Source organism: Oculina patagonica, chromosome 11 (assembly GCF_052425735.1).
Source record: "Oculina patagonica isolate OP01 chromosome 11, crgOcupat, whole genome shotgun sequence".
Taxonomy (NCBI): domain Eukaryota; kingdom Metazoa; phylum Cnidaria; class Anthozoa; order Scleractinia; family Oculinidae; genus Oculina; species Oculina patagonica.
Window position 1 is genome coordinate 18,377,385 of NC_135768.1, and position 21,541 is coordinate 18,398,925.

Below are 21,541 nucleotides of genomic sequence, written 5' to 3' on the forward strand. Positions count from 1 at the left end.
GCTTAGTCCCCAGCTCATTGTACATCATACATTGTACATACTGCCCTGATACAGTCTCTGGAGTAAACTACCCAGACATGAACTCATCTATTGTGGATTGAACTTCTTCTAAGCTCTAATTGGTGTTGGTGGCAATAACGAGAACCTTCGTGTATCTTAACTAATGCTTTGTATCCAGCTCATTGTACTTCTTACATTGTACTTACTGCCTTGATGCAGTCACTAAAGTGAGCTTTCCTTATTACTTGAACTCTTCTTTTATGGATAAAACATGCTTATGCTATAATTGGTGCTGGTGGCTGTTAAGGGTACTCTCATGTATCTCAACTAATGCTTTTCATTCAACTTATCATACTTCATACATACTGCATTCATGCAGTCTCGGGAGTGATCCACTCAGACATACGCCCATCACATATGGAAATATGAAGGAACCTTGCATTTGTTTTTGTATAGCAACAAAGCCACAGGGAAGTGCACCACAGTTTTCAAAACCACTGGAGTCACCAAAAGCTGTTGAGAACTCTCCTGTCACTCTGGAATGTGAAGTAATTGGCTCTCCTGCAATATCTATCGAGTGGCACAAAGATGATTCCAGAGTTAGGCAGACAACGCGTGTTCGCACTGAATTTGACGGCAAGACCTGTCGTTTGATCTTTCTGCGAACAGAGCTGGATGATGAGGCAGATTACAAGTGCGTTGCTAAAAATGATTTTGGCATGGCATCTACTGAATGTGAACTGCTAGTGCAAGAAGATCACACTCCACCCTATTTTAAAAAGAAACCAGACAATCGAACAATATCATTAGGCCAAGATGTAACATTTAGTGCTGTTATAAGTGGTAATCCACCTCCTGAAGTTGACTGGTTTAGAGATGGATTGGCAATAGAAGACAAGGGGAGATTTGTTATTAAAGAAGATGTTGACCATGGCAAATTTTCCCTCACTATTCAGCAGACCATTATGGAAGATACTGGCACATATAGGTGTGTTGCGTTCAATGAAGCTGGAGAAGAGTCCTGCAACGTAAGCTTGGCCATAGCCCCACCTGCCAGAGAAATTGAACCCATCGTTGAAGTGCCATTTGAAGTTCAGCTCAAAGCTGATTCGGCTGAACCAGTGAGTTTCTCCATTGAGCCAAATTTTGAGATTTCATCGGAAATACCAGAGACTGCAAAACCTGGAAAGAAGAAGCTCTTAGCTGCAAGAGAGCCTACAGCAGCAGCGGGCCATGAAGCTCCTCGCTTCACTGCCTTGCCTGAAGGGTCAAGCCCCTTTGAAGTTAACCCTGATGGCGATGTAAAACTCGAAGTGAGGGTAAGTGGTAAACCTCTTCCAGAGGTGCAGTGGCTAAAGGATGAGCATCCCTTGCCTGAGAGCAACAATCTTCTGGTACACAATGACAAGGATATACACACTTTGACGATCAAGGGGCCCACTCCAAAAGACAAAGGAACTTACATTTGTGTTGCGTCAAATGATGCTGGAACTGCCACTAGAAGTTTTGATGTGAACATTGAAGGCTATGCAGATTGGGTCATGCCGCATTTTGAAGAACATTTGGAGAGTCCTTTTCAGATTTCAGATGATGGTGATGTGACGATGGAGGTCAAAGTGACAGGGAATCCTACTCCAGATGTTGAGTGGGCGAAAGATGATCAACCAATAACTGAGAGCGATCATATCCAATTATTTTCTTCAGGAGATATCCATAGGCTTGTTATCAAAGGAGCCTCATCAGACGATGAAGGAAAGTACATTTGCACAGCAACCAACCCAGCTGGTAAGTCTATAAGGACATATACCCTCAACATAGACGGTGCCAAATCTAAACCAGTTGGTCCTGGTCAGATAGAAGAAGGAGTGTCACCCCCCAGGGTTGTGGATCGGACCGAGGAAGAGCCGTCATTTGATGTCTCTGATGATGGGGATGTCAAACTGGAAGTTCAGTTCAGTGGAGAGCCAGAAGTAGAGTGGACAAAGGACGGACAACCCATACAGGAGAGCAACCACTTTCAGATACAGTCAAGAGCAGGTGTGCAAACGTTGGTTATCAAGGGTGCCACCCCAGACGACAAAGGTCTCTACAAATGTACAGCTTCAAATAAAGCGGGCATGTCATGGAAAACATTCACAGTTGACTTTGAGGGCAAGGAGAGCGACCATCCAGACAACATACCATCTGAATATGAGAGGCCTTCTTTTGTTGAAGATGACAGTTTTGTGCCTTTTGAAGTAACTGATGATGGCGATGTGAAGCTTGAAGCTAGGGTACAAGGTAACCCTAAACCAGAAGTTGAGTGGGATAAAGATGAGGTCCCACTGGAAGACAGCGAGCATATTTCCATCACCTCAAAAGATGACCTGCACACCTTACTAATTCAGAACCCAAATGTGGATGACAAGGGAACATACACTCTCACTGCCACAAATGAAGCTGGAGTTGGTACTCGTGCTTTCAATGTTGAGATTGAAGGTAGCTCATAACGTTGAAAATCTTCTTATTTAGTTATCTTTTCTTGCTTCCCTATGACTTCTTTAGATTGGTCCTCTATCCTGTTTAATAGAATTTTCTTTAGACAGTGCTTTATTTATTCTTGCCTTACAGTAGTATTTGTTGTATTGATTTTATATGGCACAGGTAGCTTTAACCATTTAACCATCTGTTGTTAATATATGTGCCAAATAGTCAGGCAGTGACTAGTCAGCATATTTTAACAAATATACTAACATTACTAACGAATTGTAGGCTACGTTGTTATTTGTTTAAAGCAATGTGAATGGTTATAATTCAACCTACAATGTCATAGGTCCGAAACCAGTCAGGTCAGTGCCAGAAATCACCAAACCATTGGAAGAAGTAGAGGTTCTTCAAGGACAGCCTATTATATTAGAGTGCCATGTTTCTGGAGCATCTGATGCTCAAGTGAGATGGTTCCATGATAATACTCCTGTGACAGATGATGAGCGAACATCTAGCTCATTTGATGGCACAGTTTGTATCCTAACCATCCAAGTTTCAACACTTGACGACGAAGGGGAGTATTTGTGCCAAATAGAGAATGACCAGGGAGTTGTGTCAACTTTCGCTGAGGTACTTGTCGAAGAAGGAATGGCATTACCAATATTTAAAGAGAAACTGCATAATTTGAATGTGATTGAAGGCGAGAATGCCTGCTTTGATATCCGTACTGTTGGAAATCCTGATCCAGTCGTGGAATGGTTCAAAGATGGTGTACAACTAGAAGACGAAGGTCGTGTCATGATTATAGATGACGTAGATGACAATGAGCCAGACCTGTTCTCGCTGGTAATTGAAAACTGCAAACCATCTGATGCAGGTCAATACAAGTGTTTAGCCATGAACGAAGCTGGAAAGGACGCTTGCACTGCTGAGCTGGTTGTCACTCCTAAATCTGATTCACTGGAGACTCCAGACTCTGCAGAAATTCCCTTGGACTTTTTAGAAGGCCAGGATGTAACACTGAAGGCTTTGATGAGTGCCGACCATCCCACTGTCAGCTGGACTAAAGATGATGAACCTGTTACACAGAGCGATCACTACAATATCGATGCTAAAGGGGGCGTTCACACCTTGACAATTAAGGAAGCCTCACCTGAGGACTCGGGGGTTTATAAGTGTGAGACCAGTGATGACAGCACGAGCACTTTCAATGTCACCATTAAGGGTAACACTTGCACTTTTTTGCACATTTATGTTGTACTGTGTGTATATGTTGAATTTTAACATTTGTTTTTTAAAAACGGAAAAAGATGACAAAAATTTAACAAAAATATTGTTAATGCAGGGCTCAAATAACAGTCGGTTCGGATTGCATTTGTTTTTTTTGGGTTTTTTTTTTTTTTTATTTTTTTTCTCTATAAATTTTCTTTTTTTTTTTCATGTCTTTTTCTTTTTAAAAAAATTTTTCCCCTGCGCTAAAATACAAAATTTCCCGGACGTTTTGAGACTTTTGTCTTTTCATCAGGGTAGAAATACAGCGCATTAACAATATCTTAGTTTTATTTTGGTCAGATCATACATGCGCTACACAGCTTTTTCCTGATTTGTGTTTCTTCAAAAATGACTCATAGTCATCGAGAAGATGTTACAGTAATATTCCCCCAACAAGCAGATAAAGTTTCTGTAGCAGATTGTGCCATAGAAGAAAGCTGTGAGTGGTATTCCAAAGAAAGCAAGATAGGATATTTCTGTGTGCTCTAGTAACAAATGAAATAACGAATTTTTATTGTGTCATTGGTTAAAATATTCTTTTTTTACATTGGCACATGCCATTGTCATTCAGAAGATCATTTTGCGGTATTTGACTATCAAAAAACTCCACATTGGATTTAACCAACCAATCAGAGGCTTTAATTTGTACACGCCAAGATCACGTCATTTTAACAGAATTGTGCATCTATTAAACGAGTCCATCAATTTTGGCTTTTAAGACAAATTTGTTTCTGGGCGGTTTGTGAGCCTCTAAATGTACATTCTGTTGTCGTTGAGAGTACAACCTTTTCCCTAGTTGTGTAGAGTACTTTAATGAAGCTTGTAACGTGTAAAGTTATCAACTTTTTACGTCTGTGAACTATTAATATTTTATTTTATTTGATTTAAAGGTAAAGATTCTGTAGATGGCACTAGACCAGAAATCACGGAGGCCGTCACTCCTGTGGAAGTATTTGAGGGTACTGCAGCCAAACTTTCCTGTAAGGTCACAGGAACACGAAGTCCAGAAATAACATGGCTTAAAGAGGGTAAGCCTGTGGAAACAGGTAAGCGTGTAACTAGTGACTTTGAGGAGGAGGTATCTTCACTCTGCTTTAGTAGCACTGAGCTGGATGATGAAGGAGAATATCAGTGCAAGGCTCAGAACGAGTTCGGCTCAGCCACATGTACCTTGGAACTTCTTGTTAATGAAATTGTTGACAGCGAAGAACAAACCAAACCAGAATTCGTGGAGAAGTTGAAAGATCTGAACACTTTTGAAGGTGATTCTGCTGTCTTCAGTGTCAAAGTTCAGGGCCATCCACAACCAGACGTGCAATGGTTTAGCGCTAATCGTGAGATTACAACTGAAGACCGGTTTGTGGTAGACTCCATCCCTGATGGCCGGCACACATTTACCATCAACGACTGCGACTCAAAAGACAAAGGAAGGTATAAATGCGTTGCATCCAATGTGGTTGGACAGGCTGTCTGCTCTGCTGGTTTGACGGTCAAGGAGAAGCTTATCCCACCCAAGTTTTCAGACCAACCTAGTGAGACGCCAATGGTGATTGACGAAGGAGGCGATGTAACGCTGCAAGTTGAAGTAACTGGAAAGCCAAAGCCATCTGTGAAATGGTACAAAGATGACAAACCCGTCAGTCGAACAAGCAGCAAGTACAAGACTGATGTCCAAGGAGACAAGCAGACACTGATTATTGTGGCAGCAACACCAGAGGACTCTGGAACATACCAGTGCAAAGCTACTAGCCCTGCTGGGACAGTAACAAGAGACTTTCACGTTAATATAGAAGGTGAGTTATGGCTTCTCAAACATTTTATTCCCTTATATCTTCTGAATCAGTACGTTGTGAAATAGAAAGAGGATGGGAAGAAAGGAAGTCCAATAACCTGAAAATATCGTCTTGATCAACAAATTCTTAAAAACATATTTGACAGCCATGCAAAATTATTCGAGGACTGCTTATCTCGCTTATAGTTATTGCCTTTTCGTGGTGATGTTAAGGTGTGTTGTGCTATTCTGTAAAGTACGTGTATGCCTGTCTTTTGTGGAAAGAAATAATGTTACATATTGTGTTCGTCTTGGTTAATGGGTCAAGAACAGTCAGCTGTCATTTGAAGAGTAAGGTGACAGACTTATTACATTTTGTGTACCTTATATTGACTATCGCGGGAGTTGAAGCTCGTCATTGTCGTCACGTTGATTAGTAAAGTCTTTATTTAACGAGGGTATCACTAAAATAGCATAATATAATACGTAATATAGGCTTCTGGCTTATAATTTGTTAGGGTAATCAGCCTAATATGGACTAATAATGCACCTGTTAGGACGTAACATTTCTCCTAGGCTCTCTGTATTACAAAAACAGGGGGATTTGGCTCTTGGCTTTTCTAAATTCGACAGAAATGGAACAAACCTTTCCTTATTACCTTTTACTGACGGCGCCTCCTGTTAATTTTGCAGCAAAAGAACCTGAGGGCGAGTCTCCCAAGTTCATTCAACCCTTAAAATCCCAGGAAGTCTTTGAAGGTAGTGCAGCAAAGCTTGAGGTTCGAATAAGTGGTGAACCAGAGCCTGACGTTGAGTGGTTTAAAGATGAGCAACCGATAGAAGAAGGAGGTAACTTCAGGATCGATTTTGATGACACTGATGGGTGTGTCCTCATCATTAACTCTGCTAGGCTTGAGGATGAAGGCATGTACAGATGTGTGGCCTCAAACTCGTTTGGAAAAGCCATCTCCGAAGCAGAACTGTTGGTGTCAGGTAAGAAACTTGCTTGTATTGAAATGAAAAACAGTTAATACAAATACAGGGTTTTGTAGCCTGGAAAGAGATTCTAGCGGGAAATCTTATGACTGGCTTCTGTACATCGAAAGTGCGTGGAAATTAAGTTATTGGGTGGCAATTGCTGAACGTTTTTCAGTTTTAGATCAGATCCCTGTCTTATTCTATGTTGAGGCCTAAAATGTTAAAATTGGTTTTGAAAAAGCATCAAATTTTGTCTACAGAATTATTTTCAGACCATGTGAAAATTGAGACAATAGTTATTGACCGTATCAGGGTGCCTGTTGCAGATAAAATTATGTCCAGAATTGAACACTGAGATGCATGCTCTTTATGACAGGCAACAGAACGTGTTGTTGTAATAAAAGTTTACCAAAATACGCATAGTTCAGTCAAATAAAATTATGAAGTAATATGAATATGGCAATAACCCAGTCAAATATGAAGTACTCGCTAAACAGTAATGGTGTTAAATCCAGGACATAAGTGCTAATCCTAGACCTCCTCTTTGAGTGTAACCGTTGCAGAGCAGTGAGAATATAAGTAAATGTTGCATGTGGCTTAGAAGGTTTAATTCTTTTTCTTTAGGGGAAGACGAAGAAGAGCAAGATGAGGTGAAGCCTACTGAAGGTCCAATTATGGTTGAAGGAAGTATTCCAGTAAGCTCAACTCCTTTTGGTGAGGTGCAGCTTGACCTGCCAGTCAAAGAGGAAGACCTCCCTCCTTCCAAAGAAAAACGTGAGGTGTCAGATAAAGAACTTCCAGAGAAGAAACCACCATTTGGGGAAGTCCAGGTACATATATTCCTTGGCCTTTGCACTATGTACAGACTATCATATAAGTTAAGGAAAGCAAACAGAATTGTGAATGTAAGAATAATGTATGGTTTGTCATTCTTGCAGCTTACTTTACCTGGACAAGGGGATGTGCCTTTGATACCTGATACCATTTCTGCCCTGGAGTACGAGCCAGTCCAGTTGACACTACCAGTTGCCGACGAACCTATACTTCCAGATTTTGTTGATGTTGCCCAAGACCTGAAGGTGGAAGAAGGTGACAAGGCTGTCCTGAAGGTCAGGGTGATTGGCAAACCTACGCCTGATGTTAAGTGGTTTGTGGATGATGACCTGATTGAGCCAAGTGATAGAATTTCTGTGGTGTCAGAGGGAGATCAGCATGAGCTGGTGATCTATAAGGCAGAGATAGATGACGAGGGAATGTACAAATGCGTGGCTAAAAGTGAGGCAGGGAAAGCTATCTGTGAAGTGGAATTACTTGTAGAGGGTAAGTTCAGTTTGCAAAGGATTCAGTTGGTGGAACCTTTATAGTTCAGGGCCCTGTTGTTCAAAGAGTGGATAATGCTATCCACAGGATATATCACTATCCAGTGGATAAGTGTTGACAAAATAAACAATCCATTAGATAGTGATTTATCCAGTGGATACCGTTATCCACCCTTTGAACAACTGAGCCCAGGGTGTTCAGTGGGCCTGTTACAGACATTTTGCAACATATTTATTAGTTTTTGTTTCGTATAACTAAAAATGGCTTTGAAGAATGAAGAAGTGAATTTCATTATGCTTTTATTGATGTTTGTTGAGATTGTACAAATATCAAATTCCAACATTGTCAACCATGTCAAGCCTAATGTGAACCATTTGCGAGCTTAACAAGCCAGAAGCTATCATTCTTCTTGGCATTCCTAGCAAGACTATTATTTTGAAGAATACTTTAATGAAAAGGTGACATATATATCGCAAATGACTTACTTGCACATTACTGGTAGAGACCAGTGTTCTTTTTATAAAGATCAGAAATGAAGTATTGTTGACTTAATTTTAAGACAGTCAATGTCATATTTACTGCTGTACGTGTTACATTTAACACAAATTAAGAAGACACGTTTTCAATTTTTTTTTTGCATTTACTAGAAATTACAGAAGCTAAGAAACCATTGGAAAAAGAACCCCTTGGACTTCAAATCACAAAGGAGCTGGAGGATGTCGAGGTTGACGAAGGGGAGTCTGCTACCTTGGAAATGTGCTTTGTGAGTGACACCAAACCAACTGTAGCATGGTTCAAGGACATGCGGCCTGTGGAAGAAGGCAGAAGAATCAAGATCGTAACAGATGAGCACAGCAGTAAACTGGTGATCAAGAAAACTGTTGGCGAAGACGAGGGCCTTTACAAGTGTTCCGTTCAGAGTGGTGACCGAGAACTTAGTTCAGATGCTGAGCTGATAGTTGAATGTATGTAGAGATTGGTAGCTTGAGTAACAACTTTTTCGTTCCCCTTTGACTGCCATTTTATTTCACTGTTTGAGGGATTTTTAAAAAGTAACATAGATGACCTAGGTCTTTAGAAGTCCATTCAGTGATTGGTTGTTGCCCGGTTTTGAATGTCATACACAAGTAACAGCAAATCCAAGGCAGTTAATTACTCTTAAGTATGGGCTTAGACCTCAGGCTAAAAATCGTTTAAATTGACGAACATAAAATTATTTTTATTTTGGTTTTACAAGTTTCCAGTGCTTCTGGAATCATCGTCTAGCTCTGCTATCTAGATAATGTTAGTGCTATTAGATCTCACTTCCACAAATACATGTACATGTAGGAGGTGAAGAAAATTGCATTGGTTTTAAAAATGTGGTCGCACACCTCTCTTTTATATTAATACTTGAAGCTTTGCTTCATTGAATGTTTCTATCTTACGGACAGACTATTAGTTCATACTTTGAAGAATAAAACAATATTTTATTTTTTTATTTGTAGTACCGTCAGATGATGAACCAGTGAAGTAAGTACCTTTTATTTTTTTATGTAGTATGCCTTATTTCTGCTAAGTAGTAACTGTTTATTACGCCCACGTGACATCTATACATAATCAAACAGTGGTTATGATTATTATTAAAGTAATGTTTAAAACGAAAAACCTGTCGCTAAGTTACAATTCTCCCAGCTAGTACTAAAGTCAAACCTTTCTAACAGACACCTCTCATATGCAGACACTCCGGGCCCTCATAAGCAGACACTTTGTCATGATCCCGAACACATACAAACACTACATTTTTAACCCCTTCCTTCTCCCCAAGTAAGTGGTCACTTTTCCTTAGGGGAAACTTTTTTCTGGTCCCAAGGGTGCCACTTTCGAAAGGATGAACTGTATGAGAAACATAGGCAGGGCGTAAAATTAACTTTTTTTCCCAGTAGCCACTTGGCTCCTAAATATACCAAAATGGTAGCCAATTCCAAACATTTGGTCGCCATTTTTTTAAAAAAAGAAATAAAACACTTCTCATTCTGTCATTTTACTAGATAGACCGTTTAAAATAGATTATTTTCATCACATTTGCATTTATTTCAATCTCGAATGGCTTTTTGTGCACAAGAACTGGGAAGACTTTTGGTGACATTACATGAAGCACCAGATGGAGGAAACCGCTGACCGTATCAAAATAGGGACACGTGCTACGTACGCATCGAACACTACACGGTGTTTGACAGTCGTTTGGCGATGTTTTTGACTTCATTTATGGATTTAAACATTATGAGTTGAGCCATTTTGCCGTGTAAACTTTAATACAATACAAAGAGCAAAGATAGAAAGCAAATTTATTGTGTGGCTGTTTTGTGTGGCTAAGTTGAAACTGAAAAAGGAAGTTGCCCGCCCAAAATAACAACGCTCAATTGCAAACCATATCAGAGGTTTTCTTACAGTTTTAGACAGGTAAATAACCTTCAAAAGTAATATATTTAGCTGAAATGTATAAGATCTTTAGATAAAGCAAGAAGTTATTGTGTACTTTGCTCACCCTGTGCGATTTTTTTTACGAGTTATGCAGTTTTTGATGAATTAAGCGATCCAATGCGATTTGAGGTCGATCATGCGAATTCTGGTCGACCAACTTTCAGGATTTGGTCGCCAAAGTGAAAAATTTAGTCGCATTGGCGCCTGTATTAGGCGCAATTTGACGCCCTGATAGGAAGGGCACTGGTTAATTTCTCGAGGATGGGATTTAATCAAAGAGTTGTTTCGTTAGATGAGACCCATTTTCCTAAACGGTCATGGCAGTCACAGTTGATACACCTCAAAATAACAGCATAAATTAAATAAGACAGGGTTACAAACAGACCGTTGAAAAGGAAATCCAAAGGTCCGTCCTGTATTAAGCATCCCTAACATTAGAAGAATAAAACTGTGGTATATATGAAAATAGTTTTAAGTCTAGCAAAATATTCTCTCCTTAATCAGCCTTAGAAAGCCAGTCTTGGTTCAGAAGTTTGCTGATCAGGATATCACCGAGGGCGAAAAGCTTGAACTTCAGATCAAAGTCCTTGCCTCCAAACCACTCACTGTGACTTGGTACAGAGACGATGAAGTAATAGAGCCAGACGAACGCTGCAAATTACTCTCTGATGACGAAATTCATTTACTCAGAGTGGATCCAGTAGAAATTGACGATGAGGCTATTTACAAGTGCGTTGTGAAGAATCAAGTTGGACAAGACCAGTGCGAGGCTCAAATCTTAGTTGAAGGTACCGTTGCAGTCCATAATGCTTTTTGCAATAACTGGTAGAATTCTTGCGTGCTCATTGATGAGAGTATAGAGCATGAAAAAGACGAAACCTGTAAAACAACACAAAGCAACTTGCCCAAAACTTGAGAAATTTGTATGCCTTGTTCAACAAAAACAGTATGGTTTTGAAATGTCAGATAGGACATTTGAGGTGAAATGTTTGACGGACTCATTGGCAGGTAGAAATAATTGATCTTTCACGCTGTCATATACGCATGCTATTCTCCACTGTTTTTGCAGCCCTCTAATTCACTGGTAAAGTTTGAATGTTATTGTAAAAAAATAAAATAAATCGACCACTTTCTTCTCGCAATTATGCCATAAAACGGACTTTATTTCTATGGTCTGTAAGAGTGTAGGCCATGGAGAAATGTGGTCGTTTTGTTAGTGGTAAGCTTCCCATAGCTGTGACAGTTTTGGTCATCATAATAAATTATGAAGAATAGGGCAGGAGCTTATTGAAAGTTTAGTATGCCTCGTTAATTCGTGAAAGTAACGGAAACAACTCTTTCCAAGAGTAACAAGCCCTCCAGGTGTAATTTTAAAGTTTACGTCAGTAACGTTTTTCGTTGTTTGGTCTATGTTAGACAACCTTGCGCGTGTATTAGAAGGCTGGTCTCAAATTGTAAAATTGCATGTTTTTAGCTCTTACACACCTTTCTCATTCACAGAAAAGAGCGAAGCTGCGGAAGAAGGAGTTGATGCAGGTGCCAGTGGTATGTATACCCTATGCATTTGTTCTTTTAAAGGAGTTACGTCACGGGTATTTCGTAGTTTTTTGGTCTAAACTGTTCTGAAATTAGTGTTAGGCAACTTGACCCATGAAAAACATTATCTTTGAACATCTAAAGGAAGATATAACCTTAATTGTGGAGAGAAATCAAAGCACGGCTATAAATATCAATTTTTTTGACTCGCCGGAGGACTTTTCACGTTAAAATCCATTTCCATCCTAGCTATCTGCAGCTAACGACGCTTGTTAACAGTTTCAGTGGTCTAATTAAGCAATTGGTAATGAAAATGGACCATTATTTTTAGACTCCCTCTGACACAAATATATATTTTGGCTGTTCAAAAATCTGTTCAAATCCACGACAAAGCCCCATTAACATTAAATGCCTGTGAGGTTGACAAGTTTTGACTCTTTTCATAAACCAGACCAAAGACCCTACTTCATAACTCCACTGCCAGAAGAGACAGAGGTTCTTGAAGGTGATTCCACCAGGCTCGAGTGCCGCGTAGGACCTGGAGCAGACGTCACGTGGTACAAGGATGATGAACCTCTGGAAGAAGACGATCGCGTCACGATTGAAAACGAAGGCGACGTCTTTGCAGTTGTTATCTCCCCAACAGAACTAGATGATGAAGCAGAGTACAAGTGCGTCGCACAGAACGAGTTTGGCAAAGTATCCTGCCAGTCTGAGCTGATAGTGGAGGAAGGTGTGACCATGCCACTGATCAAGGAACCGCTAAAGAACTTGGAGGCAAATGAGGGTGAAGTAGTTCGATTTGATGTACGTATCGCCGGAGACCCTGAACCGATGGTGGAATGGTTCAAGGATGGAAAGCAGCTGGAAGATGAAGGACGTGTTGTGATTATTGATGACGTTGATGACAACGACAAGGAGCTGTTTTCTCTTGTTATTGAAGACTGCCAAGTGGTGGATTCTGGTTGTTACAAGGTTGTGGCAATGAGTGAAGCTGGAACTGCCAATAGTGAATGTGACTTGGTTGTCACTCGAACACATGTCCCAGCAGAGTTCAAGGATGAGATGGAAGAGGTAAGGAAAATGCGTTTTATTTTCACTTTTACATTATCCCTTGAACTAGCTTGCAATGGAGTTCAGTGATGGAAAAATGTTTGAAGCGGTTTGATGTCATTTGTAAAGTACATGTACAGCGTTCTAGTTCTAGCTGGGAACAAGCTGTTTTGCACAAAGGAAAAAGCTAATCTCTGTGATTTATGCCAGGCTTTATAAGCTTACTTTTAAAGATGCTTAATGATCTGTTTAAAGATTCTAAGTAACAGGAACTTGGACTTAAACTGGTTGGGTCTGTTTTTTCTTCTCATTTCTTTTTAATATTTTTCTTAGTTTTATCATAGTCATTCACGATCGGAGTACCTATATTTGGTGGTTTTTCAAAATGCTACATGTCTACAGGGCGCAGCATCTTGTACTTTGTCATTTCTGTTTTGAGACTGTTTTGGGATACAACCAAACTACTAAACATTGTTTTTACAGTTTTCTTTGGAGCGGTTTTCATCTGTGTAAAAGTCTTACTAGTATGGAAGAAAACTATAAACACGCTGCCACGCATTTGGTTTAAGAAAAGCCACAATGTGATCACCTCAAATTAAATAATGTATCCTACGTTTCTCGTAATTTCCTTAGGGTGGCAAAAATAAAATTGAACTTGAACTAAAACTTGAACTATGTTTTCAGGTGCCCATGGAGGGTTCTCAAGGCGATAATGTGTGCATGGTTGTGAATACCGGTCGCCTCCCTTCACCAGTTGTTGCCTGGTACAAAGACGAGGAGCCCATTGTGTCAAACTCTCATCTAGAGATCTCTCAGGACCCCGATCACTGCAAACTAACGGTTTACCATGTTACTCCAGCCGACTCTGGTACATACAAGTGTGTTGCTTTCAGCGTAATGGGAACTATCACTAAGAAATTCCTTCTCAACATTGAAGGTTAGTTGGTTCTTAGTGGGTAGTTAATGTGTTAAATTGGTTGCCAGATTTGTTTTTCAGTTTTGAATCTGCACTCCTAAATTATGCGCGATTTTACAAAAGAAAGCATGGTATAGCCAATGTGTCAAAATGTGTTTTTTTTTTAGCGGCATCAAACAATTGTTTAACTCTTTTAAAAAGGACTTGTCAAGAATTCCTTAAATAAAATTTACAATCACTCTTAGCAATTTATGAAGACAACACTAACCATTGTATCAAAGAAACTGTGTACTCATTGTGACATCACTTGACTGTGTAGGTCTTTCAAGTGGTAGTCAAGTGTCATGATTTTCTTTTTTTCACTCGTCATGCCATTTTGGATTTTGGACAAACAAGAAATGATCAGACTGCACTTTTCAATATTTGACAACCCTGACACTTCATATATATTTTTAAAGCCATGTTAGTCTGTAGCTTAAGATCAGCAAATGCCTGACTCTTGCCTGCTTCAGAACCTTTTCCTTGTCTTCCCGTTCTTGATACTACAATTTTGTTTACGTTGTTACTCAGACTGCAATTCTTTTCTTTGTTACTAGGACCAGAAGTAATACAAGAACAGCCAGTGAGTGCTTCTGAAATGCAGGACGTACAGTTACCATTGCCAATGGCAGAAAGACCTGTCCGAGATACAACTGCTCCAGTCTTCACAAAGAAATTAGAGGACGTCGTAGTTGACGCTGGAGAAGAAGCCCGTTTTGATGTTAGAATCTTTGCCGTTCCAGAACCCCATGTTGAGTGGTACCGTGGGTCAGAGAAGGTTTTGGATGAAGGGCGGTTTGTTCACATAGATGCCATCGAGGATGAGCTGTTCACACTGATCATTGAGCAAAGTGAAGTGGAAGATGCCGGTCAGTATAAGGTTGTCGCATCAAACGAAGCTGGCCAGGCCTCCTGTGAAGCTCAATTGATCGTGAAAGGAAAGCAAGCAGGACCAGAAGGACCAGAAGGAGCAGAAGAACCGGAGACTTCAGTCCTTGATGTAGACGAGGGTGGTGAAGTGAACTTAAATGTGACAGTCTCAGGAACTGGCAAACCCACTGTGGAGTGGCTCAAGGATGGGAAGCCAGTTCGGAAGACAAGTAGGCTTGACACAAGAACGAAAGGTGACACGTACACGCTTAATATCAAAGAAGCGGCACCTGATGATTCTGGTATTTACACTTTCAAGGCCACAAGCCCTGCAGGGACAACCACAAAGAACTTTGACGTAAATGTGCAAGGTATGTTACAGCAAGGCGCCCAAAAGTGTGACCACCTTTAATTAATTCACATTCTTTCGTGCAACCACCATCCAATCAGAAGCCAAGGACAGCTCCCGGTTGACTTCTGATTGGATTAAATCTGCACGGAAGAATGTGAATAAATTAAAAGTGGTCACACTTTTGGGCGCCTTGCTGTAAGTGTTGATATTAGAGGGTACTAACTTACTAATCCGAGAAAAGCTGAGATGCAGTTGCATGAATTTTATGATTAGGGCGAAAAAAAAAACTGATTGGAAGTCATCTTAAAAGTCATCATGCTATTTTAATGACGAATACATCAACTTCACAACCTGTGGCTAGTTTAGTAAATATTAGCAACACATTTCTAATAATGCAAGAAAAACGAGTGAGTGAGTGTTTGAGGGTTTTTTTGTTTCCTAATGTTAAACTGTTGATTTTGAAGGAATGTGATGAGTTGAAGATTCCAAAAAAAGAATGAGTTGCTGGACTTGAAATGCTCTTTTACTATTTGCTTTTTACAGAAAAGCCACAGGGCGATGCCCCCAACTTTACAAAACCACTGGAGTCTGTTAAGGTAATGGAAGGAAGTGCAGCGACACTGGAATGCAAGGTCACAGGGACACCAGAGCCTAGCATAGCTTGGTTTAAAGATGGCGAAAGTGTGGCAGACATGAAAAGATATAAGACGCGATTTGATGGAGAGAGAGCCACTTTAAAAATCACAACCACAGAATTAGATGATGAGGGTGAATACAAGTGTGTTGCCGAAAACACCTTTGGCTCAGCATCTTGTTCTTCAGAACTTCTTGTCAATGAACCAAATGCGAAGCCTGAGTTTGAAGAGAAAATGAAGCCTGTTGATGTTGCCGAGGGAGAACCTGCACAATTTTCTGTGAAAGTGACTGGCAACCCGCCTCCTGTCATTGACTGGTACAAAGGCAAGGACAGATTGGAAGATGAAGGGCGAATTGAAATGGTCGATGAAGAAGACAGTGGAACTTACTCACTTACAATCAATGACACGCTTGCAGCGGATGCCGGTACGTACAAGTGCGTAGCTGAAAATGAGGAAGGGCAAACGTCTTGCAAGGCTGCTTTGGCTGTCAAGGAGGTCATTTCTGAACCTGTCTTCGAAACTGAACAAGAAGCTGCCCCAGTGAAGGTGGGAGAAGGTGATGTTGTTAGCCTCAATGCTGTCGTGAAAGGAAAGCCTGAACCAGCTGTCGATTGGTACAAGGACGATGAGAAACTACGTGAAACAAGCCGTTTGAAGATGGATGCTAAAGATGGAGAACACTCCCTCATTATTCTGGAGGCCAAGCCTGAAGACTCTGGGCTTTACAAGTGTGAAGCGAAGAGCAAGGGTGGTAAAGCAGAAAAAACGTTTGATGTCGACGTTAAAGGTGCTTTATTTCGTCTTAGCTGTTTACAAAACTTTCAATTAAATTGCTTGAGGAGTTGTTTATTGTTTTGCTTTTTATATTTGCACGAAGTTGCGAAATTCCTCATTTTTTGGGATGCTTATAACCTCCAAAAAATATGCATTCAAGTTTTCTAGGTTTCAACTTTTAGTTGGATTATTTAAATGTCAATATTTCTAATTTATAAAGCCAAAGTCAGTATCATTACATGACTTTCCAATATTGTGACAGAAGATGGAAGATCGTTGTTTCATGGGTGATTGGGGTAGGTAGAATTGAATCAAAATGCTTCTTGGCACATTATTTTAGGCAGAGTTAACAGGCATCTCTCTTCATGGGTTCAATTCATTATCTGCTTGAGAGATTCCATACACAGATCTGTTGAATTTTATGTGCAAATAATCAATCTCAGGACGAAAGGGGTGTCTAGAGCTACATTATATGTATGGAATTTTTGGGTAGAATTTCAAAAGTCTTGGCACGAGAGGAATTGATCTTGCCAATAGAGATGCCTGTTTACTCAAGCTAACACTGTTCTTATTCTTATATACTTAAGCAACGAAACCAGAAGGTACTGCACCAGTGTTCATAGAGTCCTTAGAACCAGTGGAAGTAGTGCAAGGATCTCCTGCTAAGCTGCAGTGCAAAGTAACTGGTACACCAGAGCCAGTCATCGAGTGGTTTAGAGACAGTGAGCCCGTGAAGGAAGACAAGAGGATAAAAATGCGTTTTGATGGGGAATTGTGTACTTTGAAGATTCTCACAACCGAGCTTGAAGATGAAGGGGCTTACAAGTGTGTTGCTAAGAACGACTTTGGATCAGTGTCATGCGCTTCTGAACTCCTTGTTAATGAGCCAAACAAGAAACCAGAGTTCATTGAGAAGATGAAGCCAGTGAATGTCAATGAAGGAGAACCAGCACGGTTTGACGTCACAATAGAAGGCAATCCACTTCCGGTGGTAGACTGGTTCAAAGGGAAGGACAAGCTGGAAGACGAAGGTCGTTATGTAATGATGGATGACGAAGAAGCGGGCATTTTCACTTTGATCATTGAGGATACTGTACCTGATGATGCTGGGACCTACAAATGCATGGCTGCCAACGAGGAAGGACAGACATCTTCCAAGGCCGCTTTAGTAGTCAAGGAGAAAATGATTGCACCAGAGTTTACAGATGAAGAGGAAAGTGCTCCTATCAATGTCACAGATGGGGATGAGGTGTGCTTGAGTGTGGGCATCAAAGGCAAGCCTGTGCCGAGCGTGGAGTGGTACAAAGATGACAAGAAGCTGAGGAAAACCAGCAGGTTGAAGATGGATGATAAGGGTGATAAGTTTTCCCTGGTGATTTTGAATGTCACCCCTGAAGATTCTGGGACGTACAAATGTGAAGCATCAAGCAAGGCCGGGACTGTCACTCGTACATTTGATGTCAATGTAGCAGGTATGAGTGTTTTGGAAATAAACGTACCACATTTCAAATTTTCAAACAAAATTGTCGAATGACGTTTGACCATTAAGTTGATTTTAATTGATTCAGTTTTGGAATACAGATAGCATTCATTTTAGCTAATCTGGTTCGCTTGAACAAAAATCTGAATGAATGTTAAACCATTGTAAAATATATCTGAGTATGGTTTATGATAGTCAAATCAATTTATTTGTTAAAAGCTACCTCTGCCTTTTAGAAACGTGACTATTGTGTCATAAAAAATGATGGGAGTAAACTAACTACTAAGAAGCTATACGATAGTGGTTTCAAGCTATCTAAGGCACTACTAAACATAAATCATCAAGTTGACAATTTTGTTTGTTCGTACCATTGTACAAAGTGACGGCTTATGGAAATTATGTGGAGAAATTAGGCGTTGAACAATGTTCTTTTGTTTTACAGCAAAGAGGCCAGAGGGAAAAGCCCCCGAGGTTATCAAGCCTGCCGAGACTGTCGAAGTTGAAGAAGGTAAACCAGCCAGAATAGAATGCCAAATAAGCGGACAACCCAAGCCGACTGCTGAATGGTTCAAAGACAGCGAGAAAGTGAAGGAGTCCAAACGTATAAGACCTGAAAGCGACAATGAAACATTCTCTTTGAATTTTAAAGAAACAGAACTTGATGACGAAGGTGAATACAAATGTGTTGCACGCAATGAGTTTGGCAGTGTGTCGAGCCAGGCTGAACTGCTGGTGAACGAAGCTGGTGCAAAGCCGGAGTTCAAAGAGAAAATGAAGAACGTGAGTGTTCAGGCTGGACAAGAAGCCAGGTTTGATGTGCTTGTGACTGGATCGCCACCACCAGAAATTGACTGGCTCAAAGGTGATGACAAACTGGAAGACGAGGGACGATTTAACTTGGTAGACAATGAAGAGGAAGGAAGCTTCGCTTTGATTATTGAGGACGTAAAACCAGAGGATAGTGGAAAGTACGAGTGTATTGCATTCAATGAACTCGGAGAGGTGTCATGCAAAGCCAACCTGGCTGTGGAAGAAACCCTTGTTGCTCCTGAATTTGCTGACGAAGCTGAAAGTGCCCCAATAGTAGCCGAAGAAGGAGGCGACATTGATTTGAATGTAGAGTTGAAGAAAGGGCAACCAGAACCAGAAGTGGAATGGCTGAAGGACGACAAACCAGTTAAAGTGGATGAGCATTTAGATGTTGGCGTTGACAAGGACACACACTCACTGAAAATCAGGGGAGCTGTTCCTGACGACTCTGGTTTGTACAAGTTCAAAGTCAGCAGCAAGGCAGGCTCTGTAGAGAGGGTGTTTGATGTGCAGATTGCAGGTACTGTGACTTACAGTGAGATCAATAACAGTGTTCTCCCTCTATTTCTTTGCCCAGGACATGAAATTGAAATATATACTAGTACTGAAGCAGAAGGAACAAGAAATTAATCAATAATTATCAGTGTTTGTATTCTGTGCCTTTGTCTATGATAACTCATTGTAGTCGCATCAAATAACATTTATGGACCCTTTGTTGTTGCTGGTGCTTGTTAATAACGTTAGTTTACATTTTGATATCTTTCTGTGAGTTTTTCAAACTTTTGAGTTAGTCACAGGGTTCGTACAGGTCATGGAAACCTGGAAAGTCATGGAATTGTAGAATTTCATTTTCCAGGCCTGGAAAGTCATGGAATTTAAGTGTGGGTCATGGAAAGTCCAGGAAAATGGTATTGATTGTACAGGATGAATTAGGCAGGCTCTTTTTTGTGAAGAAAAGCCGTGATAAAAACGTACCCGAAATCAAGATAATGTTTGAAAATTTCCAAAAAAAATCGTCAAATTTAGGTCATGGAAAACATTGAAAAGTCACAGAAAAGGTCATGGAAAGTCATGGAATTTCAAAAGCTCAAAAGAGAACGAACCCTGTAGGAAGTTTATTTTCAGTCAAAGAGCCAACAATTGTACGTACATGTATACCTTCTCAGCATGTGACTGCTTTGAATTTTCTGCATCCCAGGCAATCTTCGTTTCCATTGGTCAAGGAATGGAAAAACCTTAAATAATGAATCAAACATATTAATTTTTTGAAACATTCATCAAGATCCCTTTTTGAGTGGCAATACTGTATTTTTCAATTGTTAATTGTTATCCGGTTTTTTACTGTTGCAGCTAAACAACCAGAGGGCACTGCCCCACAATTCACAGAACCCTTACGGCCTCTACAAGTAAAGGAAGGTAGTGCAGCCAAACTTCAATGTTCAGTCGCAGCTGAGCCAACACCAACCCTTGAGTGGTTTAAAGATGGAGTGCGAGTCAAAGAGAGCAGAAGAGTCAAGATGGAAAGGGATGGAGAAACAGCTTCATTGTCCCTTAAGGAGACAAGGGCAGACGATAAAGGAGAGTACAAATGTGTGGCCACTAATGATTTCGGTTCTGCCTCGTGCACTGCAAGTCTAACAGTTATGGTCGTTACGAAACCAGACTTCAAAGAGAAAATGAAAGGGGTTGAAGTGATGGAGGGTGACACTGCTACCTTTGATGTGCTTGTAGTTGGTTATCCTGAACCTGGTGTAGAATGGTTTAGAGGCACAACCAAGCTAACGAATGATGAACGTGTTGTGATCAAAGAAGACCAAGAGAATCATCGATTCTCTCTTTCGATAGGGGATGTGAAAAGAGAAGATGCTGGAATGTATAAATGTGTGGCGGCAAATGAAGCTGGTAAGACCACAGTCCGAGCTGACCTCACTGTAAAAGAGAGGCTGTTTGCACCTGAATTCGCTGAAGGCCAGGCAGAGGCCCCCATAACAGTAACGGAAGGGGATGAAGTAAACTTGAATGTAACAATCAATGGAAAGCCAAAACCTGATGTCAAATGGTACAAGGATGAAAGACCCCTTCGTGAGAGCAACAGGCTGGACATCAAGGCACGTGGAGACAAATACTCTGTAGTGATTCTTGGTATCAGGGCAGAGGACTCTGGAGTGTATAAGTGTGAAGCTAAGAGCAAGATGGGCACCGTGACCAGGACATTTGATGTCAAAGTACAAGGTATGTAACTTAAAATTGCCGAATGCGATCAATGTGCAAAATGTATGGCAATCAGTGAAAAGAATGTAGATTTTGAACGTGGGCTAGCAAAGTTCAAGAGAACCGAAATCAGACAGAAAACAAAACATTTTGGGCCAATAGTTTTTGAGCTACAGTAGAATCCTGATTTCTCAAACCCCCCCGTTTCTCGATATTCCCGACTTTTCGGACCAATTTTCGTTTCCCTTGGATAGCATTTCTCTGTAATTTTACCCCCGATTTCTCGAAGCAATTTTTCGTTTCCCCTGGAGATTCGAGAAATCGGGATTCCATTGTAGTTTATGGCTGAATTGGAGTTTACTCGTAGGTGGAAGCTGTAAAATAAAGTTCGTTTAAATAATCGACAGTTTGTGTTTTTGTTTATTTGCGAAGTTCCAACATCAATTTACATTATTTAAAGGTGTTTGAAATTTGTCAGTGATAGTTTGCATAGAAACGTTGTAAGCCTCATTTGTTAGTCATCACCGTCTATTCCATTCGCATTGAAACTTCTTTGTGACCACTTCAAGCTTTGAACTGAAGTTGTGATTTT

The 21,541-nt window shown here is 40.5% G+C and overlaps 1 protein-coding gene across 1 annotated transcript in view; it reads left to right on the top strand.

The window, feature by feature from the left end:
- Window positions 1–21,541, top strand: part of LOC144629484 (obscurin-like) — a 129,655-nt gene that overhangs the window by 43,705 nt on the left and 64,409 nt on the right. The window contains 17 exon segments of the mRNA XM_078487697.1: window positions 457–2,478; window positions 2,813–3,691; window positions 4,629–5,531; window positions 6,203–6,502; window positions 7,112–7,317; window positions 7,426–7,807; window positions 8,464–8,772; window positions 9,295–9,319; window positions 10,775–11,058; window positions 11,771–11,815; window positions 12,258–12,880; window positions 13,544–13,796; window positions 14,372–15,055; window positions 15,580–16,461; window positions 17,036–17,920; window positions 18,371–19,258; window positions 20,089–20,970. Of these exon segments, the coding sequence (XP_078343823.1) occupies window positions 457–2,478; window positions 2,813–3,691; window positions 4,629–5,531; window positions 6,203–6,502; window positions 7,112–7,317; window positions 7,426–7,807; window positions 8,464–8,772; window positions 9,295–9,319; window positions 10,775–11,058; window positions 11,771–11,815; window positions 12,258–12,880; window positions 13,544–13,796; window positions 14,372–15,055; window positions 15,580–16,461; window positions 17,036–17,920; window positions 18,371–19,258; window positions 20,089–20,970 (10,452 nt within the window).